The 20936-nt window shown below is 43.8% G+C and overlaps 1 protein-coding gene across 1 annotated transcript in view; it reads left to right on the top strand.

Annotated features, from left to right (window-relative positions):
* The window catches only part of PAH (phenylalanine hydroxylase), a 68490-nt gene extending 48503 nt beyond the window's left edge, over nt 1–19987 (top strand). The window contains exons 6-13 of the mRNA XM_004418036.3: nt 3475–3671; nt 5807–5942; nt 7013–7082; nt 10437–10493; nt 12336–12431; nt 12978–13111; nt 16345–16460; nt 19378–19987. Of these exons, the coding sequence (XP_004418093.1) occupies nt 3475–3671; nt 5807–5942; nt 7013–7082; nt 10437–10493; nt 12336–12431; nt 12978–13111; nt 16345–16460; nt 19378–19421 (850 nt within the window). The 3' untranslated portion in view covers nt 19422–19987. The remainder of the gene's footprint in view (nt 1–3474; nt 3672–5806; nt 5943–7012; nt 7083–10436; nt 10494–12335; nt 12432–12977; nt 13112–16344; nt 16461–19377) is intronic.
* The last annotated feature ends 949 nt before the right edge of the window (nt 19988–20936 follow it).

Consider the following 20936-nt stretch of genomic DNA (forward strand, 5'->3'; position numbering starts at 1 on the left):
ACACAGTTGGTTCTCATTATTCAAGGATTACTTGCTTAAATTTATTTGAGACCCCCGAGTAAATACTTGTGGCACTTCCACAATCATTGCTAAATGTGCAGAGGGGAAAAATTTAAGTTGCTTGATGCACAAGTTCCCAGCTGAGGTTGAACAAGGTGATTCTGCCTTGTTTCAGCTCTTATACTGTAAACCAGTATTATTTTGAGGTCTGTTTAGAGCAACATTTGTGGAATTTTTGTACTTTTTGTTGGTAGTTTTGCTGTTTAAAATGGCCACCCGCCCCTGCATATTGGTGAAGTGCTGTCTAGAGCTTCTAAGTGCAAGAGGGCTCTGATGTCCCTTATGCAGAAAGTATGTGTGTTAGGTAAGCTTTGTTCGGGCATGAATTATAGTGTCGTTAGATGTGAGTTCAGTGTTAAGGTATCAACCATGTATATTCAATAAGGCATCTTTAAACAGAAGCACTTGAAGATATTGTGACCAGAAGCTCATGGGTGTCCAGCCGTGTATTCCCCTAGGAACCATGGTTCAGTATTCACTCACTCAGAGTTCATGGTCACTTTATGGAACAGAACTACTGCAAGTAACAAGAATTGACTGTGTTCACCCTCTGCAGGTGTTCCGCCTTCCTTTCTGAGGCTTCTTCTCAGTCTCCTCTGGCCTCTTCCTCCCACCTCAGAAATTGTGACGTCTTTCAGGAATCAACTTTGGCCCTCCTCCTTGGCTTCCCCCACCCTCCATGCCAACAGCTTCCACATGTGGGTCTCTTTCATCTTCCCAGTCATTATTCCACATGGGGATCAAACTCCTGCCTCGTGAATCAGAATCACAGGATATTGATCAGTTGGCAAAATGTGTCTACTAAGTTCCAGAACCTACCCCAAGAGCAAGATCAACAAAGTCTATGTCCTCTAGAGGAATACTGGGAAGACAGACAATGACAAAAATAACAATAATGCCACCAGTGTTACCAAAGTCAAAACACAAGTGTCGTGATGCCATATAATTAGATGGGCGGAATGGATCAGAAGGCAGTGAAGTTTAGACTGAGATTGAAGGTGGAATAGAAGTTTACCAGCCAAAGAGAATGGGAGTAGTGAATGAGATGGTGGGTCTGGTTAGCTACAGGGCTTTTGTTTTGAGATGTGTGTTTGGGGCCAGAGCTGAATTACTGGAGACAATAAGAAAGCAGCTAGCACTGCTAGCCACCCTCTTCTCTGCCCATCTGCCAGGCAATGCTCTGACTCTCCTCCTGAAGAATATTTAACAAAAGTCTTAAAACATCAGTTTGAAGAGGCACTGACAAATTACTATCACTATTGTGTTTGAGGCACCAAATTATTTGTTTTGGTAATAATTACATGTGTGTGGGGACTATGTTACCGGGATGGGAGGTGGGCTTTAAAATTTTATCTAATAATACACTAAATGGATTATAGGAGTTTGCATCTTTCAGCTACAAGTCAATTCAAACATAAAGGGGGACTTGATTGGCTCCTGTTAGTGAAAATTTTAAGGGGAGAGTAGTTTAGGCACAGGTGGCCCAGGAACTCAGTGTCTCGTTCTCTCTCTCTGACTCTAGTGTCCTCTGTCTTGGCCTTGCTCTCGGGCATTGTCCTCATCTCTCTTGGAGGTGGACCCCAGAACCACCAGGCTGACATCCCAACCCAGTTAGAGATTCTGCCTCTTTCCAGCGGAATCAACAGATGTTCTTTAATTGAGTCTGACTGGCTCTAAGTAGGACTTGGCTCTGCAGGACTTGGCCACAGTCACTGTAGCCAAGGGAATGAGATGCTCTAATTGGCCGGGCTTGGTCACATGCCCACCTCTGAAGGTAGGAGTGGAGTCTCCCTCCCACCTGAACCTCACAGACTGAGACAAGAGGAGGGTGCTCTACTGGAAGAATGGGGCGTGGATATTGTACACCTAAAATAGCAACCAGGGAGACATCTCAGTGCCCAGGATATTACTATCTCTTGAAAATTTGTTGCTAAAATAGCAGATACCTTTCTTTTTAAATAAGAATCATTTGTAATGGTAATTACCAATTACCCAATGGTATTATTTGTAAGCACCAATGTTAGGTACTTTATACATAATATTTCACTTAATTCTCCTCAATACCCTCCGAATACTTACTTATTATTGGTTAACAGCTGCACAAACTAAGCTCAGAGAGGTTTACTAAATTGCCCAAGACCATATAGCTAGGAAGTGACAGAGCCAAGTATTAACCCATTTCTGTCTGTTTCCAAAGTCTGTTCTTTTTCCTCTATCAGCACTTAGCCCTGAAATAATGGTGCATCCTGAGGCAGGACCTGACTTGATGTTCCTTTCACAATCTCTGCTGGCCATTACACGACCTTCTGAGTTTGTCTTGCTTTCAATTCTTAAGCAAAAATCTGTCTTTTTTCCCTAATCCCTGCCCACCATTGTGGAACATAACAATGACTCTGCTTTCTTGTCCTTGGGTGAGCTACAGCTCTGAAAGGGCAGGAGGGACAGAGTTTGGAGCCTGATGATGGTCCATAATTCTGAGGTAAACAGTCTCGCCTTGTCCCAGACACTGTGTACCCTATTAGGGATCAGGCCTGCAGCCCAGAGAACAGTCACTGGTCTTTGGAGTCAGGCTTTGCTTGGTTTTCATTTGTTTTCCCTGTTCAGAACACAGCTCATTCTCAGATGGTTTTCACAAAGACCTTTTGAACTAATGACTCTTAAAGTCACCTGGGAGCTTATTGGAATCCAGATGCCTGGGGCCTCCCCTCCCCCACAGATTCAGGATCTATGGGGCAGGGTCCAACGCATGCATTTTAACAAGTCCCTGTAGTTCTATTATGTCATAGCAGAAAGTACTAGGTCAGTGTATCTTATACCTAACATGCATTTAAATACCTTGATAACTTCCCAGGAGAGAAATATCAAACCCAGCAAGGGCATGTCCACCAAACAAGGGGTCTCAAACTCATGTGCACGTATTAAATCCACTTTAGCCCAAAGATATAATTGCTGTAGTTGACATAATACAAAACACGAAGTTGCTATACTGTACTTGGATGTCTCTTCTAGAAAGAGGCATTCTTCAGTTGTCTCAGCCCCACCCTCCTATTGTCTATACCTGCTACTTTACACATTTATGTTACCTGCCTGGCCCCTGAAGGTAAGTGAATTTCCACCCTGGGTAAACAGTTGGAGAAGAAGGAGAGCAGAAAGGCCAAGTGATTTCCCAAAGTAGGAGCAAATCCTTGGCGCAGCTGGTGAGGTGGGAGCTTGTACTGTTGCTTAACCAAATCAGATGACTATTTCCTATATCAAGAAATAGAATTTTCCTGTTTCAGGTAACTTATGAAATCCACTGTAGTCTGGGTAGTGGCAGCTCACAGACTCTGGACCCGTCTCCCTCTACTCATGTTCCTTTGTCCTCAACTCTGCACTTGCCCTCCTGGAGACAAATATTTCGTGCCTGTGTTCTAGTGGGCAGCCCATCCCTCGAGTGGAATACACGGAGGAAGAAAAGAAAACATGGGGCACGGTGTTCAGGACCCTGAAGTCCTTGTATAAAAGCCACGCTTGCTACGAGCACAATCACATTTTCCCACTTCTGGAAAAGTACTGTGGCTTCTGCGAAGATAACATTCCTCAGCTGGAAGAGGTTTCTCAATTCCTGCAGAGTAAGTCCACATCAGGGTCAAAGGCCAGGAGGCGGGGGGAATCGGAAAGGGAAGAAAAATAAACCGAGGCCAGCGTGAGTGTGTTTGTGGTAATGCTTGCAGGTTGAGTCTCCCAGGAAAAATGGGATTTCACTGCTGTGTTCTGCCTCCTGTCTAGCCTTCACCATGAATCTGCTCTCATCCAAGAAAAGGCATCAGGCGTAGATTTTGTCGTATCCATGTCCCTGAAAGTATTTTTTTCATGCTACTTAGAATCCTGGGTGCCCAGACAGAGTTCTTGCAGCTCCTACTCTGTTATGAGATGGCTGCAGTGTGAGCTTGCATAAGAAATGTGCTATTTGCGGGGCAGAGCCAAGAGCCCTGGGCTCTAAGTCTACACATCCATCTGGTATGAATCTTGTTTTGACCCTCTCTGGTTGGATGAGGGTCAGTTTAGTCAGCTGTCAAATGGAGACTGTGTCAGCCTGTTAGCCTTTCTCATAGGGAAATGTTGAATATGAAAGCACCCAGAATAATGCTCCATCTACAGTAGGTGCTCAGGGAATTTGGGCAGAATTGGAATCTGAGTAACTCAGTGGGGAAATACATTATTGGGATAACTAGCTTCTGCACATCATTTCCAGGGGAGATAAGTGTTTTCCTTTCTTCCAGGAGGTGTTAATTCAGCAAAACCAAAATAAAACAATTAACTAACACATATTAAACACCTACTATGTGCCAGGTAGAATGAGGGAAAATAGGGAGACAGACCACAGGTTTAGAGAAATAAAGAATTTTCTGTGTGCCTGAACTATGTGGAGATAGCATGGTCAGCTCTGGGGCAAGGAGCCAGGAAAACTACCTGGCAGGGAGGGAAGTGGTGGCTGGCATAGATTGGGAGTGGACCAGATGACCTTTTGGGTCTCTTGCATTTAGAAAGTCTTTACTTCTCAGATAAAGAAGGGAGCAGGGGCCCAAGCAGAGTGAATTTCAGCCTAAATGTCCAGGGAACATAGGCGGAGGGGTGAGACATTCTTTGGCTAATTACCCACATTGCCATAACCAACAATAAGAATAATAAAACAGTAATGCTAGCAGTTGGGGAGTTATAGAGTAGTAATTAAGAGAACAGACTCTAAAACCAGGCTGTTTATAGCTGTGACCTTGGACAAGAACTTGAACATTTCTGTGCCTCTTCTTCCCCATCTGTAAAGTGGGGATAATTAGAGCATCTGTGGCATAGGGTTATTATGAGGATTAGTTAGTATATATAAAGTGCTTAGAATGGTGTCTGACATATGATAGGTAAATATATAGTGTTAGCTCTTATTGTCATCATTATCACTGTCATTGTTATTCTCCTTCCAAGTTTGAAACAAATTGAGAGACAGATATAGAACCCGGAGAGATGGTGAACAAAATGTCAGCTTTATTATTGATAAAAGCAACTTACAGAATGTGGTGTAGATGTGCAGCCACAATGGACTTCGTGTTATTTCACCCCTGGATTAGGTAAACTTACTTGCCAATTCATTGGCACAGTGTAAAGTCCATTGCATGGCCAAGAGCCGACTGGAATGTACTCCTCTGCACAGAGACAGTCAGGAGAGAAAGGGCAGAAAGAGTCAAATTGAGAATATTCATTCCTCTTCCCAAACGGTCCAATAGGAGAAGTCACTGCTCCTCATGTGGTGGACAGTGTGAGGTGCAGCATAGAAGCTAAAAGTGTTGCCTCTACACTTTTCCATTCTGGAAAGTGGAGTGAAAATTCCCTCAGCACTCTGGATACATGAGAAGCAGGGAATAGGTGTTCCACTTAACAAACAATAATGAAAGCTAAATTAATTGGATGTTTCCAACATGCTAGGCTCTGTGCTAAGTACTTCATATTTATTAGCTCTTTTGATTCTCAGATACCTAAGAAATATCTATCCACATTTTGCAGATAAGGAAACTGAGGCTCAGAGAAGTGCTATTACTTGGTCCAAATCACCCAGCTAGAAAGTATTGGGGCAGAGATTTGAAGCAAGGTCTACTTGGCATCAACACCCGTGCTCCTGGAGAGTTGAGTGTACTGCTTCCCTACCTAAAGGTCTTCAGGCCCCTCTGGCTCTGCTGTGATGGGCTTTGAGTTTTCTTTCTCCTTTGCTTCCCAGCTTGCACTGGGTTCCGCCTTCGACCTGTGGCTGGCCTGCTTTCCTCTCGAGATTTTTTGGGTGGCCTCGCCTTCCGAGTCTTCCACTGTACCCAGTACATCAGACATGGGTCCAAGCCCATGTATACACCTGAACCGTGAGTACTGTCCTCCCACTGCCAGTCGCCAGCCACAGTAAGTGTCATCTCTCCCTGCTCCAGGAATGAGGTTTGGGTTCATTGCGGCCAATCCACAGGACACGTTGCCTGGATTGTTTGATGGTAGTACTGAGAAAAACTCATCTCTTCTGAGGATTTTCTCTGTCCGAATAGACCATACTGATTGGAGATTTGGGAATCCTGTGAATCAAAAATTCAGATCTCCCTTGGTGGTAGAAATGAGAGGTCACATTTAAGTTCAAAAGGATTGTCAGAGTGAGAGCTATGAAGTTCCAAATGGGAACCGGAACAAGTGGCAGCAAGCTATCTCAACACCTGCTGATATATATCTAGATGAGTTTAATCTTTCTATGCCTCAATTGTGTCTTGGCAGGAGGTAGAGAATGGCAAGCCTCTATACTTCTTACGTTTGCGTTTAGCCATCTTCTCAGTCAAATAGAACTTATGCAATTTATACAAAAAAAGTCAGTAGGATCCCCAAAATGATTTTTCCCTGTCCACAAGGTCCATTACTACAAATCTGAAAAGACCTGTTCCTAATAGACCTGGCACAAAAAGTGTTAAATAAGTGTCAATTTTCTTCTCCGACTGCTGCTCCCCTCCAGAATAGGAAAGGAGCAGCACTATTTAAAAAAAAAAAAAAATTTTTCCCATGGGGAATAACTGAGCACGTTGTATCTGCCCAGGATGTCAATGTCAAGGTGAAGACTTGGGATGGGAAGTGTTTGCGACCCACAGGTCACTCAGGTATATGGGAAGAGCCCATAGGAATAATGGCTCTTCTGTTCTGCACCCCGCTGAGCATACATCTAAGACCCCCTGGTTGCTGTTCCTGCCCTGCCACTTACTCTTCTTCCCCCTTCTTCCTTTTCTTTTGTACCTTGCCTCATCTGACCCCAAGCTTTGCACACCACTTATGCTTGGAAGTAAGGTCATAAACCTGAATGAGTTACTTCCTTTCTTCCTGCCCATTCCTCATGTAGAGAGACTGAGTCTGGCTTGGTTTATAACCCTCCTCCCCTCTAAGCTCTGTACTTTCTGTCTTTCAGTGACATCTGCCATGAGCTGTTGGGACATGTGCCCTTGTTTTCAGATCGCAGCTTTGCCCAGTTTTCCCAGGTGAGAAACAGATCTCTTTAGCCTTCTAGTTACAGGGTGGAGACATGGATAGCTCAAATTAATTGAACCCAGGGAGAGGCACTCATGTCCTCTGCAAGATACAGTTCTATGATCCCACCTGAGATGGGTGTGTGGTCCCATGGAGATGGCTAAATACCCATTCCAGAGACCACAGCATGAGACTGGTGAATTACTCATCCTTTGAATTATGTTGTTGAATTTGCTAATCTCACTCGCCCTTCCAGGTGTAGTTTAAGAGCCTTTTCATCACTGAAATCCTCCCTGATCCCCATGCAGAAGTAACCTTACCTTCTCCCAAGTTCTCCTAACACCTTTTCCCTTCTCTTTTGGGACTTGCCACTTCCTACCTTGTCAGGCAGTCATCTTTGTATATGTTTTAATTAAGTAACATGATATTTTTCAAGTATCCAATGCCAATAGGTTAACTCATAGTTGGCAAAAAATAATGAGCCAGATGTCTTGTCACCATCATCAAAGCAGTAAGCTAGACCTTGATTTATCTATCACAGTGGTGAGCAGACTCAAAAAATGCTTTTTGGATGAGTGAAAGAATCCTACTAATTCTCTCTGGGCACTGAGAGGCAGCCTAGAACCATGGTTGGGTAGCTGGGATCATCAGAGAGTTGAATGATGCACCCATAGGCCCCACCCTGTCACTAACCAGCTGTGTGACCTGAGGTAAATTGCCAGACTACCCATCTGACCCACAGATGAGAATCATTACAAAGACCTCCCTGCCAGTCCTCTTCCTCACAAGGAAGAATGAAGATCATATAGAATGATCCATGAGCAAATACTGGACCAAGTATGAATTTCAGAGTAATGGGATTGTGTGTGAATTTTATAAGCATTTTCCCTCAATTAGAAGAAATAAATATTTCCACTGTTGGTTGAAAAGGCTACCACTAAGTATCCAAAACAAACAAACAAACAAACAAAAAGCTGAATTAACTGCTTGCTGTGTAAGGGAGAACTGCACTTGTAAGACCCAGCCTCCCCAAACAAAGAAAATTCTTGCTTTTTTGTGGGGTTTTGGGAATTGTGAAGTTCAGAGACTGTTGGACTTTTAGAAGTGGGAGTGTTTAGAGATTAGTTGAACTTTAACTGTGGAGGTGTCACCAATGGACTGAGGCTATTGGTGACCAGCTGACTTTGAGAAGCATGGTTCCTACTACTAAAGTGTCATTGATTGCTTGGGACAGCTTTAAAACCCAGATTTGTTTCTATGGCCAAAGAAAAATCAGTTTTTTCCTTGGAGAATAGGAAATTTTTATTCTCACCACCAGAAGCTATTCTGCCCAGTCAGAGGCTAAGCGACAATCCTCCTTAAGCCATTTCCATTTTGGGGGAGCCCCACAGAGGAGTGGACAATCCCCGTCGACAGATGGAAGCTACTGGGCCATGAGTGTCACATGGTTCCAACTTTGACCTGGACAGTTCTAAGGCAGGGCGTCATTTTGAAAGTTCCCTGAGCACATTGTTTTTTGATCTAAAAGCAGGACTTGCTTCCCGTTAGAGTGCAAGATGGGGTGGGGGTGAAGCACAGGGAAATCTTGGGACCCCTTGTTTTAGGCAAACTCTGGGTTCACAAAGATTGGTGGCTATGAGAACAGAACATCATTTCAATCCTGGGTTTATCAATGGCTTCTGTTAGACTGTGGCATGTCTGGGCAGAGTGGATGGAACAGAGATGGGCAAGAGGCAGGAGAATAGAGCCAGGCTAAGGGCAGTGTCTGAATTTGGTCACTCTAACTCAGACGACATTTTCTCAGTATGTAATGTGAGCCATGCTCTGGGTTTGGCCCAGAGAGGATACAGAGATGAAGACCACGTAGCCTCTTGCTTCAAAGTAGACCCGATCCTAGTCCTTCTCTCTCTCTGTGTTCTCTCACCCAATCTCATGGCTTTAAAGATCATCTCTGCCCTGATAATGAACACGTTTATATCTCCAGCCTGGACTTCAGTCCCCAAACTCAGACTTACATATCCAACCACCTACTCAATATCTCCATATGGATGTCTAGTAGACATCTCTAGTCATCCTATCCAAAACTGAATTCCTGATCTTCCCGCTCAAACCTTCTCTACCCACAGCTCTCCCTAAATTAGTTCATGGCGACTCCATCCTTCTAGCTGCTCAAACCAAAAGCACTTGCGGGACCTTACTGACTCCTTTTCCTTTCACGTACCCACAACCAATCTTTCAGAAAATTCTGTGTTTTACCTTCAAAATATGTTTTGAAGGTACTATGAGAATCGACCATTGCTCATCATGTCCACTGCTACCAGTCTGGTCTCAGCCACCATCGTTTCTCAGCCCAGTGACTGCAGTAGCCTCCTAACTGGTCTCCCTGCCTCTACCCTTGACCCCCTACAGTCTATTCTCACACAGCAGCCAGAGTAAATCTTTGATGACATAAACCAGATCTTGTCCTTTCTCTGCTCAAAGCCCTGCAATGGCTCCCCATTTCACTGAGAGAAAAATCCTAAGCCCTAAAATAGCCAAAAAGCTCCCACATGATCGGGATCCAGATCCTTCTTTGATATCACCTGTCTCCCTTTCTCTTACTCTGATTTGTTGTCTATCTCCACCCACTCAAATATAGATACCATGAGGTCAATATTTATTGATTGTGTACACTGCCAACCACAGAAAAGACAATAAATATTTTTGCAATGACCAAATGCGTATAGGCATATAGTAAGGAAGGTATATATATATGTATGTATTTGTATATATGCACTATATATACTCTGTCTGATACAAGGCGGGCTGAAGCAAATGCTGTGACGTAGACAAAGAGGCTGCTAGAGGAATTCTGCAGTTGGAGCTGTGATGAGAAGTGGTCCATGACATTTCAGACTCTCCAACTACATTTATACCTGGACGGATGTCAAGCATTTCTCTGCATTCTCCTGTGGTGTCTTCGGGGTACATGATTAAGACTCATCCAGTGCTCCAGGAATGTTCCACTTGAGCTGTGGAAGAATAATCACTGAGCTGGACTCAAGAGATGAAGCTTTTAGACACAACGTACTGTGTGACCTTGAACATTCCATCTCCATTCTCTGTGCCTCAGTTTTCTCATTCGTAAAGCGAATACAAAGGACCAAGTGTTGGGAAAAGGTTTCCCCTGCTCTAGAGATCTGTAACTCTATGATATGTGGTCAGGGAAGACTTGACAGAACAATCAGGGTCTATCTGGGTCTTTCTGAAGACATCTGGTCACCCATCACTTCCCTGTGGTCAGGTATGAGGTTGGGACTAAGGGTAAAGGTCGAAGATGGGCAGACCCCAGCCATGCCAGTGACTCTGTTTCTCCACAATTACAGGAAATTGGCCTCGCCTCTCTGGGTGCCCCTGATGAGTACATTGAGAAACTCGCTACGGTAAGTCCCCTCTCTCCCTGGTGGGTAGTGGGAGTGCCTCAGGTCTTTGAAGCTTTGCTCCTCCCCTGAAAGCCAGGTCATTTGGGAATAAAATCAGAATGCACTGGGTTACATTTGCTCAAGTGAAATTTCACATTTTGACTTCTCCTTAACGGTTTGATTTTGCAATCAGCTTCATGCACATGTTTACATGTAATTTTAAGCAGAGTGTCTTGAAAACACCGACAGGCTGTAATGATAGCCCTTGAGAACCCGTGGGCCTCAGGTGTGTGTGAGAAGTAGTCTGGATTCACGGCTTTGAAGAAGGAATGTTTACTCTCCACCTTTCCACTTGGAGCCAGCATTAGGATCTGTCTTTTCTCAGAACCAAGATAGAAGCGGGAGTGGGCTTTCCCCTTCTTACTGAACTCTTCCTCCTCCCCAGGGAATATGATGACACTCATCCATTGAAGGATGGAAGCAGCGACTCTGCACACCAGGGGCTTTCTTTCCTATAGCTCCTTCCCAACTTGAGTACCACATCCCTCCCTAGCCCCTAAGCCACATTTCTTATAATGTGCTCAGCCTGGAAGATGAAAAATAAAACTTTATAATGGAATTAGGGACCACAAAGGAATGCAAATCTATCATTAGGATATTTCAGTTTGGAAGTTTATGAATTCAATTTATCAGAAGGCCAAAAACTCCCAGAAGGTTCTTTCTTGCTGATCAGCTGCTCTGACAGCCTGAGGAGGTGGTTTTTGCTTCCTCATCTCCAAAAATGGATACAATGGTTTCTATTCTGCTCATCTCAAAAGTATCATGAGAGTCTAAAGAGCTAAACCTGTGTGGACATAAGTTTTTAAATGCCGGATGCTGTAGAGACGCAACAAGCAGCCTTCAGGGCCAGCCCCAGTGGCCTAGTGGTTAAGTTTGGCACGCTCTGCTTCAGCGGCCCAGGTTGGGTTCCCGGGCGTGGACCTATGCCATGCTGTGGTGGCAGCTCACATACAAAAAGAGGAAGATGGTCAGCGGTTGTTAGCTCAGGGCAAACTGTCCTCAGGAAAAAACAAAGAAAAGAGCAGCCTTCGAAGAAGCTGCAGAGCTTGATAGAATCTCTTACTTGTAAGAAGAAAATAAAGTCAGAACTCAGAGCATCATGTTACCTGATGTAAGAATGATAAAAGTACCCATTGCCAATCTAACTTCTCAAGAAAATCTTATTATTGGTATACTGGGCTGAGAACAGTCCTGGGGTTCTTGCGCCCTAGTTAGTCAGTAGGGTTATGACAGAATTCCAGGACCATCTTTCCCAGGCCAGGCATCTAGGACTGGGAGCTGTTGAAAGAAAAGGTATTGGTTATTTGGGGAGGATAAGTGCAGAGGTCGACAGGAGTTAATTCAGAAACAACCTGAGTTTTAACATGGATGATGGGATACCCCGTCATTGATTCTTTCACTACCCAATCTCCTACCTCCTGCTGCTGAGCCTGATGGGATTGCCTGGGAAGTCCAACCAACTTAGGGCAACATCTCACTCTAGTGGATGCCACAGAGAAGAAAACAACAGGGGTGGAGGAGTTCCTCTCATGGAGAGAGGAAGTTGTTGGGGTATCCTTTTTGGGGCTTCCTCAATACTCCCCCTCCGCTGCTTCCAATTACATCTTGCATTCAGCCAACTCTTGATTCAACAGGTGACTGGATAAGGTGAGACCTAGGACACAGAGAGGTGACCCCAGGTCGCACTGGTTCAGAGAACAGACCTGCACAAACTCCCACCTAGGCAATACTGTCCTTGGCCCTGGGGCATCTACTGCCTTCCCCTTCCTTGGGGTGTGCTCTCAACTTGACTTTCCATTCCAGATTTACTGGTTTACTGTCGAGTTCGGGCTCTGCAAACAAGGGGACTCCATAAAGGCATATGGTGCTGGGCTCCTGTCATCCTTTGGTGAATTGCAGGTATGACCCTAACAGGAACCAAGGATGGATTTGAAATTGGTTGGTATAGGAGGCCATTTTTCTTCTCTTGGTGATTTTTGCACCTCATTTACATCCATTTTGAGATGCAACCTGGGGGCTCATCCTCAAGTAGTTGGTACCTTAGCAGCTATGATTTGGTCATTACTCTGGGTATTAGAGGTAGAAATTGAACTGCAAGTATACAGGTGTCCAGGGCAGAGGGATCTCCTGATCCCGAAGTTGAACTATGCATACAGATGTATGCTAACACATGCCAGAAAATGCGGTTGGCTCCCACATTGTCTATTGATCACCTTACTTGAAAATGGTTGCAGTGAATTACTCCTTTCTATCTTGGCTGTAGGTTTTAGATGGGCTATGAAGGGTAGGATCTAGTACATGCACAATAATTTAGTTTCCTGCCTATGGGCTAGGTGTGGAAGGAAGCAGGGTGAGATGGGAGAAGATGCACATTTAGCCTATGGGATGCAGCAAGGACCAGCGACCCTGATTTAACTATGAAAACTTTCCACTTGGGGCCTGCAGTACTGCTTGTCTGACAAGCCAAAGCTCCTCCCCCTGGATCTGGAGAAGACAGCTGTCCAGGAGTACACCATCACGGAGTTCCAGCCCCTGTATTACGTGGCTGAGAGTTTTAATGATGCCAAGGAGAAAGTGAGGTGAGATGGCGACCAAGGTGGGCCAGCATCTCTTGGGACCTCCTGACTTGGTCTAGTGCCACTGATCTTTGGGTAGTTGGCCAGGAGAGTGGACTCCAATGCCTACAGCAACAGTGGGCAGGAGACAGTTATCTCCCCAGCCTCCCCAGTCTCATCCTTTTCCACTCTCTGTTGGGAGATATTCCTCAGTGGGACCCCTTTCTTGGCTTATTGTTTGGACATGCCGACCCCTGCAAACAACTCTGCCACCTGACTTTTGCTCAATGCAGCCACCAAGTCCAGGGCCTGAACTGTCCAGTGTACAGCATGGCCACAGAAGTCCGCACACCAAATCAGTCCTAGAAGTCTTCTAACCTGGGGCAGGCCTTTGTTCGCTTTATTTTCCCAGATACCTGCATAACTCGCTCCCTCTCCTTCAAATCTTCTCCCACATTTAACCTTCTCTGTGTGTATTTCTCTAACCAACTTATGTAAAATCGCTACCCAGCCCCGCTGCCAGCACTCCTTACCCTCTTCTGTGGTTTATTTTTCTCCTTAGCACTTACTAATGTCTAATATATTATGTGATTTCAGCTCCATGAAGGTAGGGATTTTTGTCATTTCTGTTTCCTGCTCTTCCCCCAGCTCCTAGAACAGCACCTAACAGAAAGTAAGAACTTACTAAGTAATTGGCGAATGCATCAATCTCAGGGGCAGGTCAGCAAGAGGCTGACGAAGAGGTACCAGGACTTGGAGACTCTTGGCCCTCTGAGCTGATGGCCCTGCCATTAACCTGCTTGAGCAACTCTCCTCCCAACAAGAGACAGGTGGGGCACAGGGTCTACCTGGACATGGCAACCCTGGTACTCACCATTCGTTACAACTTCTTTTTTGTATCTTATCAATGATGGATGATAGATGTAAGGTATATAGCCCTCTGGGATCCATGAAGCTGGGCATGTCAGCTTTCAATGCATTGGGCTTAGGTAACGAAAGAGTATATACTGGCCGCAAGTCTACTTGGTTTGGCCTAAAATGACTTCCTTTCTCCCCCTCTCTCCAGGGCTTTCAAGTCCTTCCTGCCACTCTCTTCTAGTTCTCTCCTAAACCTCTACCCTTTACTGGGAGCCTAGCCTTCCTCTATCCCCTAAAGGCTCCACTCTGCCATTCCTGGCACCCCTTTAGGGTTATGGATTTTGTGGATTAGGGCATTACCCCACCTGGATAATAACAATACTAATAACAGGTAAGATGTCCAGTACCTATTATGTGCCAAACATTGTTCTAAGTACTTTTCATGTATTAATTCATTTAATCTTCAAATAAGACTCAAAGTTTGCAGATGGGGGTGCAGAAGCATATAGAGGGTAAGTAACTCACCCAAGGTCATACAGATAGTAAGTGGTGACCCAGGGTTTGGACCCAGGCAGTGGGACTCAGAGCCAGTACTTGTAACCACCCTGTCACACTGGAATCACATTTGGGTGGGTCCTTCTGGAGAAGACTTCCTAACCCCGGAAGTGATCAATCTCAGACCAACAGGGAAGATCGTGCCAGGACCTGGGCCTCTTAGGCCTTTGAAATCCCACTTGCTCTGCCAGTTCCCAGAGCCCAGAGGAGGCACTAACAAAATCTCCATTCCACTGAGAGGAGGCTCAAAGAGTGAAAGAGAATTCTAAAAAGCAAGGTTCAATAAAAGGAAGGGATCTGGGCATCTCTGGGGTTTCATCTGAGCATCTGGCTAAGAAAAACCAATGCCAACCATTTTCAGTTTCAAGATTCAAGTTCTAGGAAGAAATAAGGCTGAGTTTGGTCATGTGCCACTTCTTGGACAGATAAGAGCTGGGCCTGAGACCAACTACCCAACTGAGGTACATCCGGCAGGGGTACAGGTAGATTTCCCAAAGCAAAAACGAGGTGTACTGTGAGAGGGAAGAGGTGCAGAGTGGGCCACATCATAGAAGTGCATTACATGTTTCGTGTCACCAACTGGGCTGACAAAGCTCTTTTCAGAGAAGAAGAGGTGGAGAGATAGACTTAACCATTTATTCTTCATGAGTCCCCAGTCACTAATAAAAGACAAGAGCTAATGCTCACGAAGGACTTACTCTGTGCTATAAAAGCACTTGCTACAACCCTCTGAGGTAGTCCTGCTCTTGTTCTGTTTTATAGAGGAAACCAAGGTATAGAGGAACCCCTTGCCCATGGTCACAAGGCCATGACTGGCAGGATTTGAGCCCCAGGAATCTGGATCTGGAACTTGGGTTTCCAGCCACAATGCTACACCACTCTTGCCAAACTTGGAGAGACCTACTAGCCTCCCTTACAGTTGTCTTCTCAGTATGGTGGCTTCTATTCTCATTAGAAGCCAACTTAGTACTGTCTTAGTACTATCACAAGGACTTGTGATGTCCTTGCATTTGATAGGCCATTTTGAAATATCTTGTTAGTTACATTGTTTGGTGTCCCTTATAAAGGCTCTCATGGTACGTTCTTCCCAGATCCAGGAGTAATGCATCAGGAAGGAAGGGAAGTGAAGAGCACAGCCCATAATCAAACTCCCTGGGTCCCTTCCTAGCTTCACAATTTATAGCTCATATGGCCTTGATAGCTACTTAGCTTCCCCAACCTCAGTTTCCTCATCTGTAAAATGGAGCTAGTAATACTAACTTTCTCCTAAGGTTTATAAAGATTAAATTAGGAATGATAGTTGTAAAGACTATAGAACAGTTAGAACTTAACATAGTTCTTGGTACATAGGAGGCACTCAATCCATGTTAAGTTTCATTAATAGCGTAGTGTTTTCTTCAACTCTTGAGAACTATGTTTCCCTCTTTGCATTGATTGTCAAGCAATCAATTGGTACAGTCAAATACAATTGGTTGTATGTTCTTCTATAGCGTTCTCTGGCTAGATTTTACTTATTCTTTTCATTTTATTTAATGATAAGAATTTTGGCCTTATTGTATTCTGTGCTTTTATTGTAAGCTGCCTCTGTCTTTTTGGAGGTAGGTGGCTCAATAAATATGCACATACACATGTTTGTATATATGCATAGACACACACAGCACACAAAGGCTGCCCAAGAGGACTTCACTAAAACTCCATTTCACTTCCCAGCCTGGCTTCTAAAGCCCCTGTTCTAGTGAGGTTTCACGGCTACTAACAGCCAAGTGAAATGCCACTGAGAAATTTTTTAGAATTATTTTTCCCCACATGATGCCCTTCCCTGAGGTCTGTGATTTTGCTTTCAGGAATTTTGCTGCTACAATCCCGCGGCCCTTCTCAGTTCGTTATGACCCGTACACTCAAAGGATTGAAGTCTTGGACAATATCCAGCAACTTAAGATTTTGGCTGACTCCATCAACAGTAAGTAACTTATACCCTAGGAGGCCACTCTCTTTCCAAGAAATAGAGGATTGTGTTTTCTTACCTTCTTCCTATAGGAACAATAAGAAATTTAGTAAATATTGAATTAAGGAGAGAAGCATCTCCAGGTAAGCCACTGGTTTATTGAGGGAAAGAATCTTGGCAGAAAGGCCAGATTGCCTTTGAGCGTCCTTTCTTCTTTGACCCTCCTAGTTTCCACTTCACCTCTTACCACCATACCATCTCCAATGTTGGGGGAGGGGTCCCCACACCACCAAGCAATTCTTAAGACACCAGCTGGGTGTCCTACAATTCAACTCAATTCTGACACTATCTTCTCCAAGATTGCATCAGATTCCACAGGTTAAGGGTTCAGTCCTACAAGATAGCTCCGCTCCAAATTCAGACACCAGTCACAAGCCCAGGTTGCTGCCTGTGCTTCTGGCTGACAGGTTACAGATTGGAGGTTCCCAGGACCTCCTCCCTGGACTTCAGATTCCAGTTGCAAGTCCAGGTTGTTACCTATACTTCTGACTGACTGGCTGTAAATCAGAGGTTCGAAGAGCCCCTCCTCAGATCCAATTAATTTGCTAGAGCGGCTCATAGAACTCAGAGAAACGTTTTACTTACTAGATTACTGGGTTATTGTAAAAGGATATTACTCAGGAACAGCCAGATGGAAGAAATGCATATGGCAAGGCATAGGGAAGGGGCGGGGAGCTTCCAAGTCCTCTCCAGGAGCACCACTCTCCCAGCACCTCCACATGTTCACCAACTCAGGTGCTGTCTGAACCCAGGACTGGGTTTTATGGAGACTTTGTTACGTAGGCATGATTGATTAAATCATTGGCCATTGGCACTTGATGCAACCTCCAGCCCAACCCTCTAATCATATGGTTCGTTCCACTGCAACCAGCTGCATCCTTAGGTGCTTTCCAGAAGTCACCTCATCAACATAACAAAAGACACCTTTATCACTCTCCTCACTTGGGAAATTCCAAGTGTTCTAGGAGCTCTGTACCAGAAAGAGGGATGGAGACCAAATATATATTTCTTATTATAAATCACGAAATCACGCCACCTTTCCACCCTGGCTTGTCACTGCCATGTTCCTCTTTCGCCTTTGCCTCTACACCCCTTTTCCCCTGAGTGTGTAATGGATATTGGCTGCCTGGAATCTCAGCTCCAAGATGACAGGTGCTCTTTACTTTATCAGCCATCTAATAGGTCATCTGTTGCCCTTCCCCTCTTCCTAGACAATGAGGATATTATAATAGTTGCTCTTAAAAAAATCAAAGAGTTCCTTCTTCTTCGCCTGATTCTCTCTCTAGCCCTTTAAACTCCACTCCAGCAACTCCGACCAGTTTTTGGTTCCCATGCTCTCTCCTGGCTTCTGGACTTTTCCCTGCAGTTCTTTTTGTTCAAAATACTCTCCTTCCCATTCCCATTTAGAAGTCCCCAACTCCAGTTCATCCTTTAAGTCTTTCGTAGACATCTGCTCTTATAGGAAGACTGGTTTGGGTGTCCCTCCTCTGTCTCAGCAGTCCCATAGATCCCTCTCTCAGAGTGCTTATCATTATATTGTTTTGTAATTGTTTACTTGTCTGTCTTTCCAACAAGACCTGAGCAGAGGGCCATGTCAAGTTCACTGTCAAATCCCCAGCACCCAGCCTTATTCCTAAAAATTATATTAGGTACTCAAGAGCTATTGAATATAATGGACAAAATCAACAAAGAAATGAGCCTAAAGGGAAGAATTCTAGGCCAAGGGGAGGTTTCTACCTTATGTACTGCTAATGACGACCAAAGGGGCAGGTGGGCTTGAAAGTATCCCTATAATACCCCTCTGACATTGCCTGAGGCCACCTCCAATATCTAGAGCTGGCCCTGACCATTATAACCATTCCCCATTAGGGAGTCTACTTGTGATAAGCCATTTTGAAAAAGCCTGAAGCTGATTCACTCCCATAGACTCCATCTTGGCTACTCGGCTAGAATAGATCTGTTCACCAAAGAGGCCAGCCAAGTGCTCCAGAGGCTGGGATGTAAGACAGAGAGGTCAGGCCTTAGCTATTTTCTCTCTCTTTCTTATTTTCCCTGAAAAGGCAAAAATAACTCCATAGGCTATTGTTATGAGAGAATTTTTAAAATCACAGAATAACAATTTAGGAACTGAAGGATCCTTAGAGCTATATGACCTTATATAAGGCCCCATCACCTTGTCACACTTCTGTTTCTTCAGGATCTAGGAGGCAGTGAGGCTTGTCTGTCTCCAAGGCCCCTTCCACTTCTATGAAGAGTCTCTCTCCCTATGGCCTGTGGGCATGGGAGAACGTGGCATGAATGGGAGTGGCGCCATCATACCTTGGTTTAGTGGTCTAACAATCTAGGCTGAGTTATCTGCTTAGACTATGCATTCTCAAACCTAGTGTGCATCAGAACCAATTGGAGAACTAGTTAAAAATTAATAGTCTTGAATCATAGCCCAGACTAAATTTACTAAATTTGTGGTAAGGCTTAGGAGTTTGTATTTGTAATAAGCCCCCAGGTGATTCTGACACAGGAGGTTTGTGTAAACCACACTTTTAGGTTCAATGGCTTAGCTCCTTGCAAACATCTATGGCTGGTCATATAAAAAAGCAACAGAACAGCTAGTGATTTCCCTAGGGAGAAACCTGTTATCTACTTCCCTGAGAAACAGTCTATGAAAAGAGGAAGCTAATTACATTAAAACTTGTAAGTCCCTGTGCCATAACTGCCCAAATTCTGTCACCATAGCTAAGCTGTAAGCTCTTTGAAGGTTGGGGTGGCCTTAGCATATCCACGCATCCCAGTGATCCCCTAGGGCTTTGCACATTGGGGACACTTGAACAGTGTTTGCTCGTGCTGTGAGTGGCTCATTTGTTTTTCTTTGTAGGTGAAGTTGGAATCCTTTGCAGTGCCCTCCAGAAAATAAAATGAAGCCATGGACAGAACATGGTCTGAAAACTGAGAATCTGTTGATGGAAATCTAATTACTTCTTTCATTTCATCTGAAAAAGTCTGAAAAGCAAACCTTAACTTGAAATGATAGCCTTAAATCCTTTTTGGAGCAAGATGGAGAATCAACAAATAAATCAAAATACACTGAAATGACATCATATTAATATATACCCAAAAGCATAATGGTGGATCTTTTGGGGTCGTGTTTGATTTAGATATAGTAATCCCATACTCTCAATTGAGTTAAAATCAATAATCTGTCATATTTCATCAAAGTTAGTTAAAATTTGTGACATGCTTCATTCAAGCTTCATATAGGCTTTTGTTATTTGCCATAGAGAATTCCTAAAGGAGTGTATATCGCTCGATGTAAAACACAAGCCTGTCATTAGAATTGATTTTTGGGGTTTAATATAAATCTTAACCTACAAAGGTAATTTTCTATTTCAGTGAACTATGATTCTAATTACTGCTTTGTTATTTTGCCTGTGTAGATTTCCTTTAATTCAGTAGTCAATTAAAATAGTAATTTTACATTAAAGTTCATAGCATAATATCAAAACATTTCTGTATGTTTTATTGTATTCATAAATGCTGTTGTAGAAGATAATAGAACTCCCCACCTGACTCTGCAAATTCTAGTATCATTTTCTAATGAATTGTCAAGTTTGTTTTCAGAAACATTTTGAAGACACTTACGATGCAATAGATGTTAACTAAAAGCCTGGCTGGTAAATATTCAGTAAATATTCATTGAATGAATAAGGGAATACATTATTAAATAGCAAATCCTCAACAAAAGTGAGAATTTTAATTACATTACAAAACTTTAGTGGTAACAAAACTTTGCAGTTTCAAATGTGTCTTGGAAGGAAATATTCCTCTCATTGCCTTAGAAATATATTAGCTGGAAGATCTTGTGACATAAAAGAATGATCAGAGTCTTATATTTCCAACCCACTGCAGGGGCTCATTGTAATAATCTAGGTAGTGTCTGAATAGTTAACAGACTTTGACTTTTATTGGTTGTGCATTTTACATGAACACATGAATATCTGAGAAACAGTGGGCAGAATAACAATGTCTTTAAAGCTATGCTTTGAAATTCTCACACCACTTTAACATTTTATTTTGGAAATAGTTATATCTTAAAGGATTTGCACAGTATTCTTTCAAGTGTGATTCTCAGACCAGTTGTATCATCATCAACAGTAAATCATGGGCACCATCCCAGCTCCACCCAAGTAGAAAATCTGGGGATGGGGCACAGAGATCTGCATTTTTAAGTACTCTAGATGATTTTTTTATGCCCAGCCAAATCTATTGGGTACATTAAGTTTGAGAAAACCTGACTTCTGTTGGTCAGTTCTGCCACTTGCCAATTATGTCGCCTTGCATAAGTCACCTCCCCTCTCTGGACCCTGGTTTTACTCTAACAATGAGGGAGTTAAACTAGATGAATCAAAGTCCCTTCCATCCTTGAAATACAATTCA

Source organism: Ceratotherium simum, chromosome 25, assembly GCF_057802395.1.
Source record: "Ceratotherium simum simum isolate JZ-2026a chromosome 25, ASM5780239v1, whole genome shotgun sequence".
In the NCBI taxonomy this organism is placed as follows: Eukaryota; Metazoa; Chordata; class Mammalia; order Perissodactyla; family Rhinocerotidae; genus Ceratotherium; species Ceratotherium simum.